We start from the raw sequence: 20,396 nt of genomic DNA, 5'->3' as shown, positions 1-20,396 counted from the left end.
ACAGGGGTCAAATTGGGGTAAAAGGATGTAGATTTGGGTTCTCTGAAGGTTCTCCGAAGGTTCTCCAAAGGTGACACCAAACCTGGGGTGGAAATTGGTCAAATAGGGGGAAGGGAGGTGGTTTTGGGTTCTCTTGAGGTTCTCCAAAGGTGACATCTCAACAGGGGTCAAAGTTGGGGTGAAAGGATGTAGATTTGGGTTCTCCGAAGGTTCTCCAAAGGTGACACCAAACCTGGGGTGGAAATTGGTCAAAATTGGGGTGAAAGGAGGTGGGTTTGGGTTCTCACGAGGTTCTCCAAAGGTGACATCTCAAGAGGGGTCAAAACTGGGGGTGAGGGGAGGTGGGTTTGGGTCCTCCTGAGATTCTTGGAGGTGACACCTCACCTTGGGGTTAAAGGGGATGGAACTGGGGTGAAGTGATGTGGATTTGGGCTCTCAGAAGGTTCTCCAAAGCTGCTTTTGGGTTCTCCTGAGGTTCTCCAGAACTGATTCCTCACCCAGGGTTGGAATTTGGGGTCAGGGGACGTGGTTTTGGGTCCTCTTGACATTCTCCAGATCAGCTTTTGGGTTCTCCTGAGGTTCTCCAAATCAGATTTTGGGTCTTCCTGAGCTTCTCCAAATCAGATTTTGGGTCTTCCTGAGCTTCTCCAAACCAGATTTTGGGTTCTCCTGAGGTTCTCCAACCTCACCTTGGAGTTAAATGGATGAAGCTGGGGTCAGGGGAGGTGGCTTTGGGTCCTCCTGAGGTTCTCCTGAGGTTCTCCAAATCAGGTTTTGGGTTCTCCTGAGGTTCTCCAAATCAGATTTTGGGTCTTCCTGAACCTCTCCAAACCAGCTTTTGGATTCTCCTGAGGTTCTCCAACCTCACCTTGGAGTTAAATGGATGAAGCTGGGGTCAGCGGAGGTGGCTTTGGGTCCTCCTGAGGTTCTTCAAATCAGCTTTTGGGTTCTCCTGAGGTTCTCCAGACCTGCTCCTCACCCAGGCCTGGAATTTGGGCTCAGGGGACGTGGTTCTGGGTCCTCTTGACATTCTCCAGATCAGGTTTTGGGTTCTCCTGAGGTTCTCCAAATCAGATTTTGGGTCTTCCTGAACTTCTCCAAATCAACTTTTGGGTTCTCCTGAGGTTCTCCAAATCAGATTTTGGGTCTTCCTGAACTTCTCCAAATCAGATTTTGGGTTCTCCTGAGGTTCTCCAAATCAGGTTTTGGGTTCCTCTGAGGTTCTCCAGACCTGCTCCTCACCCAGGCCTGGAATTTGGGCTCAGGGGACGTGGTTCTGGGTCCTCCTGACCTTCTCCAGCAGCGATTTAGAAGCCTCCTGAGATACCACCTCACCCGGGGCTGTGCCTTGCGGTGGGGCTGAGGTGGCCGTGGAGGTCCCTGGTGACCCCAGGGATGTCCTCGATGTCCCCGCAGGTGGGGCCAGCTGGGAGGAGAGCAACGCCCGCACCTTCAACATCGAGGGCACGTCCTACGCGCTGCTGGCCCTGCTGGAGATGAAGAAGTCCGAGCTGGCCGGGCCGGTGGTGCGGTGGTTGGCCCAGCAGAACTACTACGGAGGAGGTTACGGATCCACCCAGGTGGGACACCTGGCCACCCCGGGGACATCCCTGGTGGACAGGGGTGGGCCTTGTGGTGCTGGGGACAGCTTGGGTGGCACAGGAGGTGAAGGTCGGGCGGATGAGGTTGGGGTGGTGCAGGTGGTGGCACCAAGGTCTGGTGGCACCAGTGTGACCTTGAAGATCTGGTGGGTTCTCCACCAGTGTCACCAAGGCCTGGTGGGACCGGTGTCACCTGAAGGTTGCTCTGAAGCGTTTGGGGTGGTCCAGGTGGTGTCACCAAGCTCTGGTGGCACCGGTGTCACCTCAAGGTCAGGCAGAGGAGGTTGGGGTGGTCCAGGTGGTGTCACCAAGGCCTGGTGGCACCAAGGTTACTCAGAAGATCTGGTGGGTTCTCCACCAGTGTCACCAAACCCTGGTGACCCCAATGTCCCCTCAGGCCACCCAGGAGAACTTGTGGATTCTCCACCCAGTGTCACCAAGGCCTGGTGGCACCAATGTCACCTCAAGGTCAGGCAGATGAGGTTGGGGTGGTCCAGGTGGTGTCACCAAGGTCTGGTGGCACCAATGTGACCTTGAGGCCACTCAGAAGATCTGGTGGGTTCTCCACCAGTGTCACCAAGGCTTGGTGGCACCAATGTCACCTCAAGGTTGCTCTGAAGAGGTTGGGGTGGTCCAGGTGGTGTCACCAAGGCCTGGTGGCACCAATGTCACCTCGAGGTTACTCAGAAGATCTGGTGGGTTCTCCGTCACTGTCACCAAGCCATGGTGACTCTGATGTCCCCTCAGGCCACCCAGGAGAACTTGTGGGTTCTCCACCCAGTGTCACCAAGGTCTGGTGGCACTGGTGTCACCTCAAGGTTGCTCTGAAGAGTTTGGGGTGGTCCAGGTGGTGTCACCAAGGTCTGGTGGCACCAATGTCACCTCAAGGTCAGGCAGATGAGGTTGGGGTGGTCCAGGTGGTGTCACCAAGCTCTGGTGGCACCAAGGTTACTCAGAAGATCTGGTGGGTTCTCCACCAGTGTCACCAAGGCCTGGTGGCACCAATGTCACCTCAAGGTCAGGCAGAAGAGGTTGGGGTGGTTCAGGTGGTGTCACCAAGCTCTGGTGGCACCAATGTCACCTCAAGGTGATTCAGAAGCGTTTGGGGTGGTCCAGGTGGTGTCACCAAGGCTTGGTGGGACCAATGTCACCTCGAGGTTACTCAGAAGATCTGATGGGTTCTCCACCAGTGTCACCAAGCCAGGGTGACTCTGATGTCCCCTCAGGCCACCCAGGAGAACTTGTGTGTTCTCCACCCAGTGTCCCCAAGCCCTGGTGGCACCAATGTCACCTCAAGGTGATTCAGAAGAGGTTGGGGTGGCCCAGGTGGTGTCACCAAGGTCTGGTGGCACCAGTGTGACCTTGAGGCCACTCAGAAGATCTGGTGGGTTCTCCGTCACTGTCACCAAGCCATGGTGACTCTGATGTCCCCTCAGGCCACCCAGGAGAACTTGTGGGTTCTCCACCCAGTGGCACCAAGCCCTGGTGACCCCAGTGTCCCCTCAGGCCACCATCCTGGTGTCCCCAAGCCCTGGTGACCCTGGTGACCCCGGTGTCCCCTCAGGCCACCAACACCTGGTGTCCCCAAGTCATCGTGACCCTGGTGTCCCCTCAGGCCACCATCCTGGTGTTCCAAGCGCTGGCGCGGTACCAGGTGGTGTCCCCAAGCCCTGGTGACCCTGGTGTCCCCTCAGGCCACCATCCTGGTGTCCCCAAGCCCTGGTGACCCCAATGTCACCTCAGGCCACCCAGGAGAACTTGTGAGTTCTCCATCAGTGTCCCCAAGCCCTGGTGACCCCGGTGTCCCCTCAGGCCACCATCCTGGTGTTCCAAGCGCTGGCCCAGGACACACAGGTGGTGTCCCCCACCCTGGTGACACCGGTGTCCCCTCAAGGCCACTCAGAAGATCTTGTGGGTTCTCCATCAGTGTCCCCAAGCCCTGGTGACTGTGGTGTCCACCCAGAAGTTCTTGTGGGCTCTCCATCAGTGTCTCCAAGCCATGGTGATCCTGATGTCCCCTCAGGCCACCATCCTGGTGTCCCCAAGCCATGGTGACCCCAATGTCCCCTCAGGCCACCCAGGAGAACTTGTGGATTCTCCACCCAGTGTCACCAAGCCCTGGTGGGACCAATGTCACCTCAAGGTGATTCAGAAGAAGTTTGGGTGGTCCAGGTGGTGTCACTAAGGCTTGGTGGCACCAATGTCACCTCGAGGCCGCTCAGAAGATCTGGTGGGTTCTCCACCAGTGTCACCAAGCCCTGGTGACTCTGATGTCCCCTCAAGGCCATCCAGGACAACTTGTGGGTTCTCCACCAGTGTCCCCAAGCCCTGCTGACCCCAATGTCACCTCAGGCCACCCAGGAGAACTTGTGGGTTCTCCATCAGTGTCCCCAAGCCCTGGTGACCATGGTGTCCCCTCAGGCCACCATCCTGGTGTCCCCAAGCCATGGTGACACCAATGTCCCCTCAGGCCACCATCCTGGTGTTCCAAGCACTGTCCCAGGACACACAGGTGGTGTCCCCAAGCCCTGGTGACACCGGTGTCCACCCAGAAGATCTTGTGGGTTCTCCATCAGTGTCCCCAAGCCCTGGTGACCCCAGTGTCCCCTCAGGCCACCCAGGAGAACTTGTGGGTTCTCCATCAGTGTCCCCAAGCCCTGGTGACCCCGGTGTCCCCTCAGGCCACCATCCTGGTGTCCCCAAGCCCTGGTGACCCTGGTGACCCTGGTGTCTCCTCAGGCCACCATCCTGGTGTTCCAAGCCCTGGCGCGGTACCAGGAGGCCGCGCGGGCGCAGGAGCAGCTGGAGCTGGACGTGTCGGTGCTGCTGCCGCGCCGCGCCAGCCCCGTCAAATACCGCATCGAGAACCGCAACGCGCTGGTGGCGCGCTCCGCCGAGGTAACGGCACCGCCAGCTGGCACCTGGCATGGGCACCTGGCATTGGCACCTGGCATTGGCGCCTGGCACCTGTCCCTGGCATCTGTCCCTGTCCCTGTCCCTGTCCCTGTCCCTGTCCCTGGCACCTGTCCCTGGCATCTGTCCCTGTCCCTGTCCCTGGCACCTGTCCCTGGCATCGGCACCTGGCATTGTCACCTGGCACTGGCACCTGGCACTTGTCCCTGGCATCTGTCCCTGTCCCTGGCACCTGGCATTGGCACCTGGCATCGGCACCTGGCTCCTGTCCCTGTCCCTGTCACCTGTCCCCTGGCATTGTCACCTGGCACTGGCACCTGTCCCTGTCCCTGACACCTGGCATGGGCACCTGGCATTGGCACCTGGCACCTGTCCCTGGCATCTGTCCCTGTCCCTGTCCCTGACACCTGTCCCTGGCATTGTCACTGTCACCTGGCATTGTCACTGTCACCTGTCCCCTGGCATTGTCACTGTCCTTGTCCCTGGCATTGTCACCTGTCCCTGTCTCTGTCATCTGTCCCGTGGCGTTGTCACCTGGCATTGTCACCTGGCACTGGCACCTGTCCCTGGCACTGGCACCTGTCCCCTGGCATTGTCACTGTCACCTGTCCCCTGGCATTGTCACCTGTCACCTGTCCTTGTCACCTCTCCCTGGCATTCTCACCTGTCCCTAGCACCTGTTCCTGTCCCTGTCCCTGGCATTGGCACCTGTCACCTGTCCCCTGGCATTGTCACCTGGCACTGGCACCTGTCCCTGTCCCTGACACCTGTCCCTGGCATTGTCACCTGTCACCTGTCCCTGTCCCTGACACCTGTACCTGGCACCTGGCACCTGGAATTGTCCCTGTCCTTGTCCCTGGCATTGTCACCTGTTCCTGTCTCTGTCACCTGTCCCCTGGCATTGTCACCTGGCATTGTCACCTGGCACTGGCACCTGTCCCTGTCCCTGACACCTGTCCCTGGCATTGTCACTGTCACCTGGCATTGTCACCTGTCACCTGTCCCCTGGCATTGTCACCTGTCCTTGTCACCTGTCCTTGTCACCTGTCCTTGGCATCTGTCCTTGGCACCTGTCCTTGTCACCTGTCCCTGTCCCTGTCCCTGCCATTGTCACCTGTCCCTGTCCCTGGCATTGGCACCTGTCCCTGTTACCTGGCACCTGTCCCTGGCATTGTCACTTGTCCTGGGCACCTGTCCTTGGAACCTGGCACCTGGCACATGTACCTGGCACCTGGCACCTGGAATTGTCCCTGTCCCTGGCACTGTCACCTGTCCTTGGCACCTGTCCCTGTCCTTGTTACCTGTCCCCTGGCATTGTCACCTGTCCCCTGTCCTCCTGTCACCTGTCACTGTTACCTGTCCTCTGGCATTGTCACCTGGCACCTGTCCTTGGCACCTGTCCTTGGCACCTCTCATCTGTCCCTGGCATTGTCACTTGTCCTTGTCACCTGTCCTTGGCACCTGTCCTTGTCACCTGGCATCTGTCCCTGGCACCTGATACCTGGAACTGTCTTGCCACCTGTCCCTGTCCTTGTCACCTGTCCCTGTCCTTGTCACCTGTCCTTGTCACCTGTTCCTGTCCCTGTCCTTGTCACCTGTTCCTGTCCCTGTCCCGGTCACCTGTCGCTGTCACTTGTCACCTGTCCCTGGCGCCTGTTACCTGTCCTTGTCGCCTGTCCCTGTCACCTGGCATTGGCACCTGTCCCTGGCACCTGTCCTGTCCTTGTCACCTGGCACCTGTACCTGCCACCTGGCACCTGGAATTGTCCCTGTCCCTGTCCCTGGCACTGTCACCTGTCCTTGTCCCTGGCATTGGCACCTGTCACCTGTCACTTGGCATTGTCGCCTGGCATTGTCACCTGTCCCTGTCCCTGTTACCTGGCACCTGTCCCTGGCATTGTCACTTGTCCTTGGCACCTGTCTTTGTCACCTGTCCTGGTCACCTATACCTGGCACCTGGCTCCTGGCACCTGGCACCTGGAATTGTCCCTGTCACCTGGCACCTGTCCTTGTCACCTGTCCCTGTCCTTGTCACCTGTCCTTGGCACCTGTCTTTGTCACCAGTCCCTGGCACCTGGCATTGGCACCTGTCCCTGGCACCTGTCCCTGTCCCTGTCCTTGGCACTTGTCACCTGTCACCTGGCATTGTCACCTCTCCCTGTCCCCTGGCACTGGCACCTGTCCCCTCCCAATGTCCCCTCTTCTGTCCCAGTGTCCCCTGTCCCCTCCCGATGTCCCCAATGTCCCCTGTCCCTCCTGGGGATGTCACCTGTCCCGTGCCAACGTCCCCTGCCCCCTCCCAATGTCCCCTACCAATGTCCCCAATGTTCCCAATGTCCCCGATGTCCCCAATGTCCCCAGTGTCCGCAGTGTCCCCAGTGTCCCCAGTGTCCCCAATGTCCCTGCTGTCCCCAGTGTCCCCAATGTCCCCAATGTCCCTAATATCCCCAGTGTGCCCAATGTGCCCAATGTCCCCAATGTCCCCAATGTCCCCTCCCAACGTCCCCTCCCAATGTCCCCTGTCCCTCCTGGGGATGTCCCCTGCCCCCTCCCAATGTCCCCAATGTCCCCAATGTCCCCAGTGTCCCCAGTGTCCCCAATGTCCCCAATGTCCCCAATATCCCCAATATCCCCAGTGTCCCCAATGTCCCCAGTGTCCCTGATGTCCCCAATGTCCCCAATGTCCCCAGTATCCCCGATGTCCCCAATGTCCCCAATGTCCCCAGTGTCCCCAGTGTCCCCAGTGTCCCCGATGTCCCCTCAGACCAAGCACAACGAGGAGTTCACGGTCAAGGCGGAGGGCGTGGGCAAGGGGACAATGACAGTGGTCACCGTGTACCACGCCAAGGTCCCCGAGAGGGAGGACAAGTGTGACAAGTTCCAGCTGAGCGTGGACGTGCAGGACGTTGACCACGGTGGGTCCCCAAGTGTCCCCTCCCTGTCCTGGCGGTGTCACCGCCAGCCCCTCCCCGTGTCCCCTGTGTGAGTGCCTCGTGTCACCTTTGATGTCACCTCATTGTCCCCACCCAGGCAGGGAAGAGCAGGACATCATCAGGACGGTGAAGATCAACATCTGCACCAGGTGGGGACAGTGGGGACACTGGGGACATTGAGGACATTGGGGAAATTGGGGACACTGGGGACATTGGGGACAGTGGGGAAATTGGGGACACTGGGGACGTTGGGGACAGTGGGGAATTGGGGACAGGGGAGATGTTGGGGACATTGGGGACACTGGGGACATTGGGGACACTGGGGATATTGGGGACATTAGGGACATTGGGGACATTGGGGACAGTGGGGACATTGGGGACATTGGGGACATTGGGGACTTTGGAGATATTGGGGACACTGGGGACATTGGGGACAGTGGGGAACTGGGGACAGGGGGGATGTTGGGGACAGGGACATCGGTGAAAGGATGGGGACAGCAGGGACAGTGGTGACACTGGGGACAGGGAGGAGAAGAGGAGGGAGGGACATTGTGGACAGGGAGGAAAATGGGGACACTGGGGACAGTGGGGACAGTGGGGTCATTGAAGATGCTGAGGACATTGGGGACACTGGGGACACTGGGGTCATTGAAGATGCTGAGGACATTGGGGACACTGGGGACACTGAGGACATTGGGGACATTGGGGGATATTGGGGACAGGGAGAAAAATGGGGACCTTGGGGACATCAGGCACAGGGTGAGGACATTGGGGACACTGGGGACAGGGAGGAAAATGGGGACACTGGACAGGGACAGCAGGGAGAGGATGGGGACATTGGGGACATTGGGACACGAGGGACATTGGGGACAGGGAGGAAAATGGGGGCATTGGGGACATTGGAGACAAGGTGTGGAATGGGATGGAGGAACGCTGGGGACTTTGGGGACACTGGGGACATGGAGACATTGGGGACACTGAGGACATTGGTGGACACTCGGGATATTGGGGACAGTGGGGACACTGGGGACATGGAGACATTGGGGACATTGGGGACAGGGACAGCAGGGAAAGGATGGGGACATTGGGGACAGGGTGGGGAATGGGATGGAGGGACATTGGAGACACTGGGGACACTGGGGACATTGGGGACAGGGTGGGGACATTGGGGACGTTGAGGACATTGGGGACACGGAGACATTGGGGACACTGGGGACATTGGGGACAGGGTGGGGACATTGGGGACATGGAGACATTGGGGACATGGAGACATTGGGGACACTGGGGACATTGGGGACAGGGTGGGGACATTGGGGACATGGAGACATTGGGGACATGGAGACATTGGGGACACTGGGGACATTGGGGACACTGGGGACAATGGGGACACTGAGGACAACAGAGATAGAGAGGAGGTGTTGTTGACAGGGACATCAGGGAGAGGATGGGGACATGGGGGACAGGGTGGGGACATTGGGGACAGGGAAGGGATGTTGGGGACAGGGACATCGAGGACAGGGTGAGGACATTGGGGACATTGGGGACAGGGTGGGGAATGGGATGGAGGGACATTGGGGACATCAGGGACAAGGAGGGGATCTTGGGGCCATTGGGGACATGGGGGATCTTGGGGACATTGGGGACACGGTGGGGAATGGGCTGGGGGCACGCTGGAGACATTGGGGACAGAGAGGAGGTGTTGGGGACAGGGACATCAGGGAAAGGATGGGGACACTGGGGACAGGGTGGGGACATTGGGGACAGGATGAGGAATGGGCTGGAGGGACAGCAGGGACATTGGGGACACTGGGGACAGCAGGGACAGAGAGGGGGCGTTGGGGACAGGAACATCAGGGGAAGGATGGGGACACTGGGGACACTGGGGACTTTGGGGACATTGGGGACAACAGGGACAAGGAGGGGATCTTGGGGACATTGGGGACAGTGGGGACAGGGTGGGGAATGGGATGAAGGGACACTGGTGACATTGGGGACACTGGGGACAAGGATGGTGAGATTGGGGACAAAAAGGGTGGGTCCTTGTCCCATGGGCACATTGGGGACATCGGGGAGGGACAGGGGGCGTGGGGACAGGCGGGGTGGCCTCAGCTGTGTCCCCACAGGTACCTGGACACCGTGGATGCCACCATGTCCATCCTGGACGTGTCCATGCTCACGGGATTCACACCGGACGTGCAGGACCTCAGGAGGGTCAGTGTGGGGACATGGGGACACTGAGGGGACATGGGGACACCAAGGGGACATGGGGACACTGAGGGGGACATGGGGACACCAAGGGGACATGGGGACACTGAGGGGGACATGGGGACACCAAGGGGACACCGTGGATGCCACCATGTCCATCCTGGACGTGTCCATGCTGACGGGTTTCACACCGGACGTGCAGGACCTCAGGAGGGTCAGTGTGGGGACATGGGGACACTGAGGGGACATGGGGACATTGAGGGGACATGGGGACACCAAGGGGACATGGGGACACTGAGGGGGACATGGGGACACCAAGGGGACACTGTGGATGCCACCACGTCCATCCTGGACGTGTCCATGCTGACGGGATTCACACCAGACATGCAGGACCTCAGAAGGGTCAGTGTGGGGACATGGGGACACCATGGGGACATGGGGACACCATCAGGGACATGGGGACACCAGGGGGCACCACGGGTCACGGGGACACTGTGGGGACATGGGGACAAAGACAGGAGACCCCAAGTCTTTGTGCCACCACGTGCCACCATGTCCCCTCGTTGCCACACGTGCGTCCTTGTGTCCCCACATCCTTGTTGTCCCCATGTGTCCCCCGTGCCCGGTGTCACACTGTCCCCGCTGTCCCCAGTGTCACACTGTCCCCAATGTCACTCTGTCCCCACTGTCCCTGGTGGCACTCTGTCCTTGCTGTCCCCAATGTCACACTGTCCCCAATATCACTCTGTCCCCGCTGTCCCTGCTGTCCCCAATGTCACTCTGTCCCCAATGTCACTCTGTCCCCGCTGTCCCCGCTGTCCCCAATGTCACTCTGTCCCTCTGTCCCCGTGTCCCCAGCTGTCCGAGGGCGTGGACAGGTACATCTCCAAGTTCGAGCTGGACCAGGACAAAGAGCGGAGCAACGTCGTCATTTACCTGGACAAGGTGGGGACACTGGGGACACGGGGGACACTGGGGACATTGGGGACATGGGGGACACGAGGATGGGGACAGAACTGGGGTGGTGGCAGGGACAGGGTGGGACAGGGATAGGACAGGGTGGGGACAGGATGGGACAGGGACAGGGCCATGGATGGGACAGGGATGGGGACAAGATGTCACAGGACCCAAGATGGAGGTGGGGACATGAGGAGGGACAGGAGGGTGACAGGCGTGATGACAAAGGTGGGGACACGGGGGACACTGGGGACAGGAGGGACATGGGGACAGGGACAAGATGGGACAGGAATGTGAGAGGACAGGGATGGGGACAGGGGTCAGGACAGAGTTGGGGACATGGGCAGGGACAGGAAGGGGACAGGGCTGTGACAGGGACACAGCTGGGACAGGGGTGGTGACAGCAACAGTCCCAAGGTGGTGACAAGGACAGGGATGGGTGGGGACAGCACGGGGATGTGGCTGGGGACAGGAACGGGTGCGTTGTGGAGGTGGCTCGCAGCCTGTCTGAGTGCCACCCCCATGTCCCCTGTCCCTGTCCTGGTGTCCCCCTGTCTCTGTCCAATGTTCCCTGTCCCCTATCCCTGTCCCCTGTCCCCATCCCTGTCACTGTTGTTGTCCCCTGTCCCTGTCCCTTTCCCCTGTCCCCTGTCCTTGTCCCTTGTCCCCTGTCCCTGTCATTGTCCCTCTCCCCTACCCCCTGTCCCTGTCCCCATGCTGTTCCCATCCCTGTCCCCATCCCTGTCCCTGTCCCCTGTCCCTGTGCTGTCCCCTGTCCCTGTGGCTCTCCCTATGGCTTTGCCCTGTCCCCATCCCTGTCCCCTGTCCCTGTCCCCATGCTGTCCCCTGTCCCTACCCCTGTCCCTGTCCCCATCCCTGTCCCCGTCTTGTCCCCATCCCTATACCCTGTTGTTGTCCCTTGTGTCTGTCCCCTGTCCCCATCCCCGTCCCCTGTCCCCATGCTGTCCCTGCCCCTGTCCCCTGTCCCCTGTCCCCATCCCTGTCCCTGTCCCCGTCCCTGTCCCTGTCCCCATCCCTCTCCCTGTCCCCGTCCCTTGTCCCCATTCCCGTCCCTTGTCCCTGTCCCTGTCCCTGTGCTGTCCCCGCGCTGTCCCCAGGTGTCACACAGGGCCCAGGAGTGTTTCGCCTTCAAGGCCCACCAGAGGTTCCAGGTGGGGCTGATCCAGCCGGCGGCCGTCAGCGTCTACAGCTACTACAGCATCGGTGTGTCACTGTCATTGTCACTGTCATTGTCATTGTCACTGTCACTGTCACTGTCACTGTGTCATTGTCACTGTCTACAGCTACTACAGCATCAGTGTGTCACTGTCATTGTCATTGTCACTGTCATTGTCATTGTCACTGTCATTGTCATTGTCACTGTCACTGTGTCATTGTCACTGTCATTGTCACTGTCTACAGCTACTACAGCATCAGTGTGTCACTGTCACTGTCATTGTCACTGTCATTGTCATTGTCACTGTCACTGTGTCATTGTCACTGTCATTGTCACTGTCTACAGCTACTACAGCATCGGTGTGTCACTGTCACTGTCATTGTCATTGTCACTGTCATTGTCACTGTGTCATTGTCACTGTCATTGTCACTGTCACTGTCACTGTCTACAGCTACTACAGCATTGGTGTGTCACTGTCATTGTCACTGTCACTGTGTCATTGTCACTGTCACTGTCACTGTCACTGTGTCATTGTCACTGTCATTGTCACTGTCTACAGCTACTACAGCATCGGTGTGTCACTGTCATTGTCACTGTCTACAGCTACTACATCATTGGTGTGTGAATGTCATTGTCACTGTCACTGTCATTGTCATTGTCATTGTCTACAGCTACTACAGCATCGGTGTGTGACTGTCATTGTCACTGTCATTGTCATTGTCACTGTCACTGTCATTGTCATTGTCACTGTCACTGCGTCATTGTCTATGTCTACAGCTACTACAGCATCGGTGTGTCACTGTCATTGTCACTGTCATTGTCATTGTCACTGTCACTGTGTCATTGTCACTGTCATTGTCATTGTCACTGTCTACAGCTACTACAGCATTGGTGTGTGACTGTCACTGTCATTGTCATTGTCATTGTCACTGTCACTGTGTCATTGTCACTGTCATTGTCACTGTCTACAGCTACTACAGCATCGGTGTGTCACTGTCATTGTCACTGTCATTGTCATTGTCACTGTCATTGTCACTGTCATTGTCACTGTCACTGTCACTGTCTACAGCTACTACAGCATCGGTGTGTCACTGTCATTGTCACTGTCATTGTCACTGTCATTGTCACTGTCACTGTCACTGTCTACAGCTACTACAGCATTGGTGTGTCACTGTCATTGTCACTGTCATTGTCACTGTCATTGTCACTGTCATTGTCACTGTCATTGTCATTGTCACTGTCACTGTCACTGTGTCATTGTCACTGTCATTGTCACTGTCTACAGCTACTACAGCATCGGTGTGTCACTGTCATTGTCACTGTCACTGTCACCGTCTACAGCTACTACAGCATCGGTGTGTGATTGTCACTGTCACTGTCACTGTGTCATTGTCATTGTCATTGTCATTGTCATTGCCACCTCTGTCACTGTCCCTGTCTACAGCTACTACAGCATTGGTGTGTGACTGTCACTGTCATTGTCACTGTCACTGTTCCCGTCCCTGTCCCCTCCCTGTCCCTGTCCTCTCCCTGTCCTCTCCCTGTTCCTGTTCCTGTTCCTGTCCTTGTCCCCTGTCCTTGTCCCCGTCCCCATCCCTTCTGCCCCTTCTGTCCCCTCTGTCCCTGTCCCTGTCCCTGTCCCCACCCTGTCCCAGCTGTCCCAGCTGTCCCAGCTGTCCCCTGATGTCCCCTGATGTCCCCGTGTCCCCGCAGACGATCGCTGCACGCGGTTCTACCACCCGGACAAGGAGGGAGGGAAACTGAACAAGATCTGCCAGGGGGACGTTTGTCGCTGCGCCGAAGGTGACACGGGGACACGGGGACACGGGGACGGGGGGGACACGTCCTGGCCATGGTGGGACACGTCATGGTCATGGTGGGACACGGGGACACAGGGACACGGGGGCAGGGGGGGACACGTCATGGCCATGGTGGGGACGTGTCCTGGCCATGGTGGGACACGTTGATGTGATGAGTAACTTCATGGTCATGGTGGGACACGGGGACAGCTGGACACAGGGACAGGGTGGGACATGTCCTGGCCATGGTGGGACATGTCATGGCCATGGTGGGACATGTTGATGTGATGGGACACGTCATGGCCATGGTGGGGACATGTTGATGTGATGGGACACGTCATGGCCATGGTGGGGACATGTCACGGTCATGGTGAGGCACGTTGATGTCATGAGACACTTCATGGTCATGATGGGACATGTCATGATCATTGTGGGACAGGTTGATGTGATGGGACACTTCATGGCCATGGTGGGGACATGTCATGGTCATAGCGGGACACATCAATGATGAGATGTCACATGTCACCATGATGGGGACATGTCATGGCTATGGTGGAGACATGTCCTGGTCATGATGGGCACGTGTCACGGTCATGGTGGGACACGTCATGGCCATGGTAGGGACATGTCATGGCCATGGTGGGACAGGTTGATGTGATGGGACATGTCATGGCCATGATGGGGACATGTCATGGCCATGGTGGGACACATCAGTGATGAGATGTCACATGTCACCATGATGGGGACGATGGCTATGGTGGAGACATGTCCCTGCCATGGTGGGACACGTCACGGTCATGGTGGGACACTTCATGGCCATGGTGGAACACGTCACAGTCATGGTGGGACACTTCATGGCAGTGGTGGGACATGTCATGGCCATGGTGGGGACACAATGTGGTGGGACAATTTATGGCCATAATGGGTACATGTCCCTGCCATGATGGGGACATGTCCTGGTCATGGTGGGGACATGTCATGGTCATAGTGGGACACATCAGTGATGAGATGTCACATGTCACCATGGTGGGACATGATGTAATGGGACACTACATGGCCATGGTGGGACACGTCATGGTCATGGTGGGGCATGTCGATGAGATGTCACATGTCACTGTGATGGGGACATGTCATGACCATGGTGGGGACATGTCATGGTCATGGTGAGACACATCATGGTCATGGTGGGACACATCAATGATGAGATGTCACATGTCACCATGATGGGGACGTGTCATGGCCATGGTGGGACAGGTCACGGTCATGGTGGGACACGTCACGGTCATGGTGGGACACGTCATGGCCATGGTAGGGACATGTCATGGCCATGATGGGGACATGTCATGGCCATGGTGGGACACATCAGTGATGAGATGTCACATGTCACCATGATGGGGACGATGGCTATGGTGGAGACACGTCCCTGCCATGGTGGGACACATCACGGTCATGGTGGGGACACTTCATGGCCATGGTGAGACACGTTGATGTGATGGGACACTTCATGGTCATGGTGGGGACATGTCACAGTCATGGTGGGACATGTCATGGCCATAGTGATGTCATTGTCATTTCCCTGTGATGTCCCCACGATGTCCCCACGATGTCCCCGTGATGTCCCCACAGAGAGCTGCTTCAAGCGCCAGGAGGAGCCCGTGGACATCACGGTCAACCAACGCATCGAGAAGGCCTGCGAGCCTGGGGTGGACTTTGGTGAGACATGGGGACATTGGGGACACTGGGGACATTGGGGATAATGGGGGACAGTGGGGGCAATGGGGACATTGGGGACAGTGGGGACAATGGGGGCAATGGGGACATTGGGGACATTGGGGACAGTGGGGACATTGGGGATAATGGGGGACAGTGGGGACATTGGGGATAATGGGGACATTGGGGACAGTGGGGACAGTGGGGACAATGGGGGCAATGGGGGCAATGGGGACATTGGGGACAATGGGGGACAGTGGGGACATTGAGGACATTGGGGATATTGGGGACAGTGGGGACATTGGGGATAATGGGGGACAGTGGGGACAATGGGGGCAATGGGGGCAATGGGGACAGTGGGGACAATGGGGGCAATGGGGACATTGGGGACATTGAGGACATTGGGGGCAATGGGGGCAATGGGGGCAATGGGGACATTGGGGACAGTGGGGACAATGGGGACAATGGGGACATTGGGGACATTGGGGGAAATGGGGACACTGGGGACAATGGGGGCAATGGAGATATTGGGGCATTTGGGACACTGGGGACATTTGGGACATTGAGGACATTGGGGGACATTGGGGACATTGGGGACAGTGGAAGCAATGGGGACATTGGGGACAGTGGAAGCAATGGGGACATTGGGGACAATAGAGACAATGGGGACATTGAGGACATCTGCGACATTGGGGACATTGGGGATCTTGGGGGAATTGGGGGACAATGGGGGCAATGGGGGCAGTGGGGACACTGGGGGACAATCCGGACATTGGGGACATTGTGGACATTGGGAGCATTGGGGACATCAGGGACGTTGGGGACATGGGGTGATAAGGGGTCATGGCGGGTGGCTTGGGGACATCGGGGACATGGCAGGACCAGGGAGGGACACGGTGGGGACAGGGGACGTGGAAGGGCCACCCTGGCAGGGGTGACTGTCCCCATTGTCCCCAATGTGTCCCCATTGTCCCCTGGCAGTGTACAAGGTGAGGGTGGTGGCACAGGGGTGACTGTCCCCAATGTCCCCATTGTCCCCAATGTGTCCCCATTGTCCCCTGGCAGTGTACAAGGTGAGGGTGGTGGCACAGGGGTGACTGTCCCCAATGTCCCCAATGTCCCCATTGTCCCCTGGCAGTGTACAAGGTGAGGGTGGTGGCACAGGGGTGACTGTCCCCATTGTCCCCAATGTGTCCCCAATGTCCCCATTGTCCCCTGGCAGTGTACAAGGTGAGGGTGGTGGCACAGGAGTGACTGTCCCCAATGTCCCCAATGTCCCCAATGTGTCCCCATTGTCCCCTGGCAGTGTACAAGGTGAGGGTGGTGGCACAGGGGTGACTGTCCCCAATGTGTCCCCAATGTCCCCAATGTCCCCATTGTCCCCTGGCAGTGTACAAGGTGAGGGTGGTGGCACAGGAGGAGACCTCGACCTACGACAATTACATCATGGAGGTGCTGTCGGTCATCAAGATGGGTACGGCCACCTCGGGGGGGACAAGGCCACCATGGGGGGACAAGGCCACCATGGGCTGGGGACAAGGCCACCATGGGAGGGACAAGGCCACCATGGGGGAACAAGGCCACCATGGTGGGGACAAGGCCACCATGGGGGAACAAGGCCATCATGGGGGGACAAGGCCACCATGGGCTGGGGACAAGGCCACCATGGGGGAACAAGGCCACCATGGTGGGGACAAGGCCACCAAGGGCTGGGGACAAGGCCACCATGGTGGGGACAAGGCCACCATGGGCTGGGGACAAGGCCACCATGGGGGGACAAGGCCACCATGGTGGGGACAAGGCCACCATGGGGGAACAAGGCCACCATGGTGGGGACAAGGCCACCATGGGCTGGGGACAAGGCCACCACGGGGGGGACAAGGCCACCATGGGGGAACAAGGCCACCATGGTGGGGACAAGGCCACCATGGGCTGGGGACAAGGCCACCACGGGGGGGACAAGGCCACCATGGTGGGGACAAGGCCACCACAAGGGGGGACAAGGCCACCGTGGGGGAACATGGCCATTATGGGGGGACATGGAAGGAGGACAAGGTCAACCTCAAGAAGGTGACATGGTCACCTCAGGGGGACAAGGCCACCACAAGGGAGGAGACGGTCACCATGGGAAGGGACATGGTGGGGGTCACCTGCAGATGGGGACACTCAAGTGCGTTGGTTGGGGACAGCCAGGTGGGGTGGTGTCACCTGGGTGGGGTTGGTGTCACCCAATTGGAGTTGGTGTCACCCAGATGAGTCAATGTCACCCAACTGGGGTCAGTGTCACCCAATTGGGGTTGGTGTCACCCAGATGAGTCAATGTCACCCAACTGGGGTCAGTGTCACCCAATTGGGGTTGGTGTCACCTAACTGCGTTTGGTGTCACCCAGTTGGGGTTGGTGTCACTCAAGTGGGGTTGGTGTCACCCAGATGAGTCAATGTCACCCAGCTGGGGTCAGTGTCACCCAATTGGGGTTGGTGCCATGGTGACACGGTGACACAGTGCCATGGGGTGACACCGTGCCACGGTGCCGTGGTGCCACGGTGCCACGGTGACATGGTACCATGGTGACACGGTGACACAGTGCCACGGTGACATGGTACCATGCTGACACGGTGACACGGTGACACGGTGCCATCATGGTGGCATGGTGACACGGTGCCATGGTGACGTGGTGGCATGGTGCCACGTTGCCGTGGTGACACGGTGACACGGTGCCATCATGGTGACACGGTGACACGGTGCCATGGTGACGTGGTGCCACGGTGCCACGTTGCCATGGTGACACGGTGACACGGTGACAGGCACGGACGAGAACCCGGCGGGCAGCAACAGGACCTTCGTGAGCCACCAGCAGTGCAGGGACGCCCTGAGGCTGCAGAGGGGACAGGACTACCTGCTCTGGGGACAGGCCAGCGACCTCTGGGCCAGCGGCAGACAGTAGGACACCGGCCCAATGTCCCCAATGTCCCCTGGGTCCCCAATGTCCCCAATGTCCCCTGGGTCCCCATTGTCCCCATTGTCCCCTATACCGCAATGTCCCCATTGCCCCATGTCCCCTTTCTCCCCATTTGTCCTATATATCCCCATTGTCCCCAATGTCCCCATTGTCCCCACTGTCCCCCGAATTCCCACTGTCCCCCTGTCCCCAGTGTCCCCAATGTCCCCAGTGTCCCCACTGTCCCCTGTGTCCCCAGTGTTCCCATTGTCCCCTGTGTCCCCAGTGTCCCCTGTGTCCCCATTGTCCCCTATACCACAATGTCCCCATTGCCCCATGTCCCCTTTCTCCCCATTTGTCCTATGTATCCCCATTGTCCCCAATGTCCCCATTGTCCCCACTGTCCCCAGTGTCCCCACTGTCCCCAGTGTCCCCACTCTCCCATGTCCCTTGTCCTCCATATCCCCAGTGTCCCCATTGTCCCCATTGACCCCCATATCCCCACTGCCCCCACTGTCCCCTGAATTCCCACTGTCCCCATGTCCCCCATTGTCCCCAATGTCCCCATTGCCCCCATTGTCCCCTGTGTCCCCAGTGTCCTCTATATCCCCAATGACCCCTGTCCCCATTGTCCCCATCATTGCTGTGTCCCCTGAATTCCCTATGTCCCCATTGTCCCCATTGTCCCCAGTGTCCCCATTGTCCCCATTGTCCCTTGTGTCCCCAGTGTCCCCATTGTCCCCATTGTCCCCTGTGTCCTCATTGTCCCCATTGTCCCCATTGTCTCCTGTGTCCCCAGTGGTCCCCATTGCCCCCATTGGCCCCTGTGTCCCCATTGTCCCCATTGTCCCCATTGTCCCCCATTGTCCCCATTGTCCCCTGTGTCCTCAGGGTCCCCATTGTCCCTATTTTCCCCACTGTCTCCATTGTCCCTCTACCCCAATGTCCCCTGTCCCCATTGCCTCATGTCCCCTTTCTCCCCATTTGTCCTATATATCCCCATTGTCCCCAATGTCCCCATTGTCTCCACTGTCCCCCGAATTCCCACTGTCCCCATGTCCCCATTGTCCCCAATGTCCCCAGTGTCCCCATTGTCCCCTGTGTCCCCAGTGTCCCCTGTGTCCCCTGTGTCCCCAGTGTCCCCTGTGTCCCCATTGTCCCCTATACCACAATGTCCCCATTGCCCCATGTCCCCTTTCTCCCCATTTGTCCTATGTATCCCCATTGTCCCCAATGTCCCCACTGTCCCCACTGTCCCCACTGTCCCCAGTGTCCCCAGTGTCCCCAGTGTCCCCGATATCCCCAATGACCCCTGTCCCCATTGTCCCCATTGTTGCTGTGTCCCCAGCTGTCCCTGTGTCCCCAGCTGTCCCTGTGTCCCCAGCTGTCCCCGTGTCCCCAGCTGTCCCCGTGTCCCCAGGTACCGGTACCTGATGGGCAAGGACACCTGGCAGGAGGAGTGGCCTCCAAGGGTCACCGTATCCCCACTGTCCTCACTGTCCCCGTGTCCCCATTATCAGTCCCCATGTCCCTGTGTCTGTCCCTGTGTCCCCATATCCCCCAGCTGTCCCCCGTGTCCCTGTCTGTCCTGGTGTCCCCAGCTGTCCCCGTGTCCCCAGCTGTCCCCCGTGTCCCCAGGTACCGGTACCTGATGGGCAAGGACACCTGGCTGGAGGAGTGGCCCTCGGAGGCCGCGTGCCAGGACGCGTCGCTCCAGCGCCGCTGCCAGGACTTCGTCGAGTTCTCCGAGAACATGGCGTTCTTCGGCTGTCCCACCTGAGTCCCCGAGGTGCCACCACCCCGGGGTGCCACCACCCCGAGGTGCCACCGCCCTGGGGTGCCACCACCCCAAGGTGCCACCACCCCGAGGTGTCACCAACCCGCTGGTGGCACCCAATTCTGGAGTGTCACCAACGCCCCTCAGCTGGCACCAAGTCCCAGCTGAGTCCCCGAGGTGCCACCACCCTTGGGTGGCACCAACCCGAGGTGTCACCACACCGGGGTGGCACCCGGTCCTGGGGTGTCACCACTCTTCTCCTGTCGCTTTTTGTCCCCTCCTCACGTTTTTTTGGGGGGGGTTTTTTGGTTAAAAAATTCATTTCTGAGCAATTGGCTTTGGTGTCCTTGAAGGGAGGGACATGTGGGGGGAGTGGGGACATCAA

General features: G+C 58.7%; 1 protein-coding gene across 1 annotated transcript in view; it reads left to right on the top strand.

Annotated features, from left to right (window-relative positions):
- LOC131095021 (A.superbus venom factor 1-like) overlaps positions 1–20,343 on the top strand; it is a 76,998-nt gene extending 56,655 nt beyond the window's left edge. Inside the window, 12 exon segments of the mRNA XM_058042612.1 lie at positions 1,417–1,580; positions 4,341–4,499; positions 7,279–7,429; positions 7,545–7,596; positions 9,571–9,658; positions 10,511–10,597; positions 11,728–11,833; positions 13,500–13,589; positions 15,212–15,298; positions 16,686–16,769; positions 18,101–18,236; positions 19,873–20,343. Of these exon segments, the coding sequence (XP_057898595.1) occupies positions 1,417–1,580; positions 4,341–4,499; positions 7,279–7,429; positions 7,545–7,596; positions 9,571–9,658; positions 10,511–10,597; positions 11,728–11,833; positions 13,500–13,589; positions 15,212–15,298; positions 16,686–16,769; positions 18,101–18,236; positions 19,873–20,014 (1,346 nt within the window). The 3' untranslated portion in view covers positions 20,015–20,343.
- Positions 20,344–20,396: the final 53 nt, after the last annotated feature.

This window comes from Melospiza georgiana, chromosome 32 (assembly GCF_028018845.1).
Source record: "Melospiza georgiana isolate bMelGeo1 chromosome 32, bMelGeo1.pri, whole genome shotgun sequence".
NCBI classification, from domain to species: domain Eukaryota; kingdom Metazoa; phylum Chordata; class Aves; order Passeriformes; family Passerellidae; genus Melospiza; species Melospiza georgiana.
Note: the sequence above shows the minus strand (reverse complement) of the source record. Positions and strands in the feature narration are given on the sequence as shown.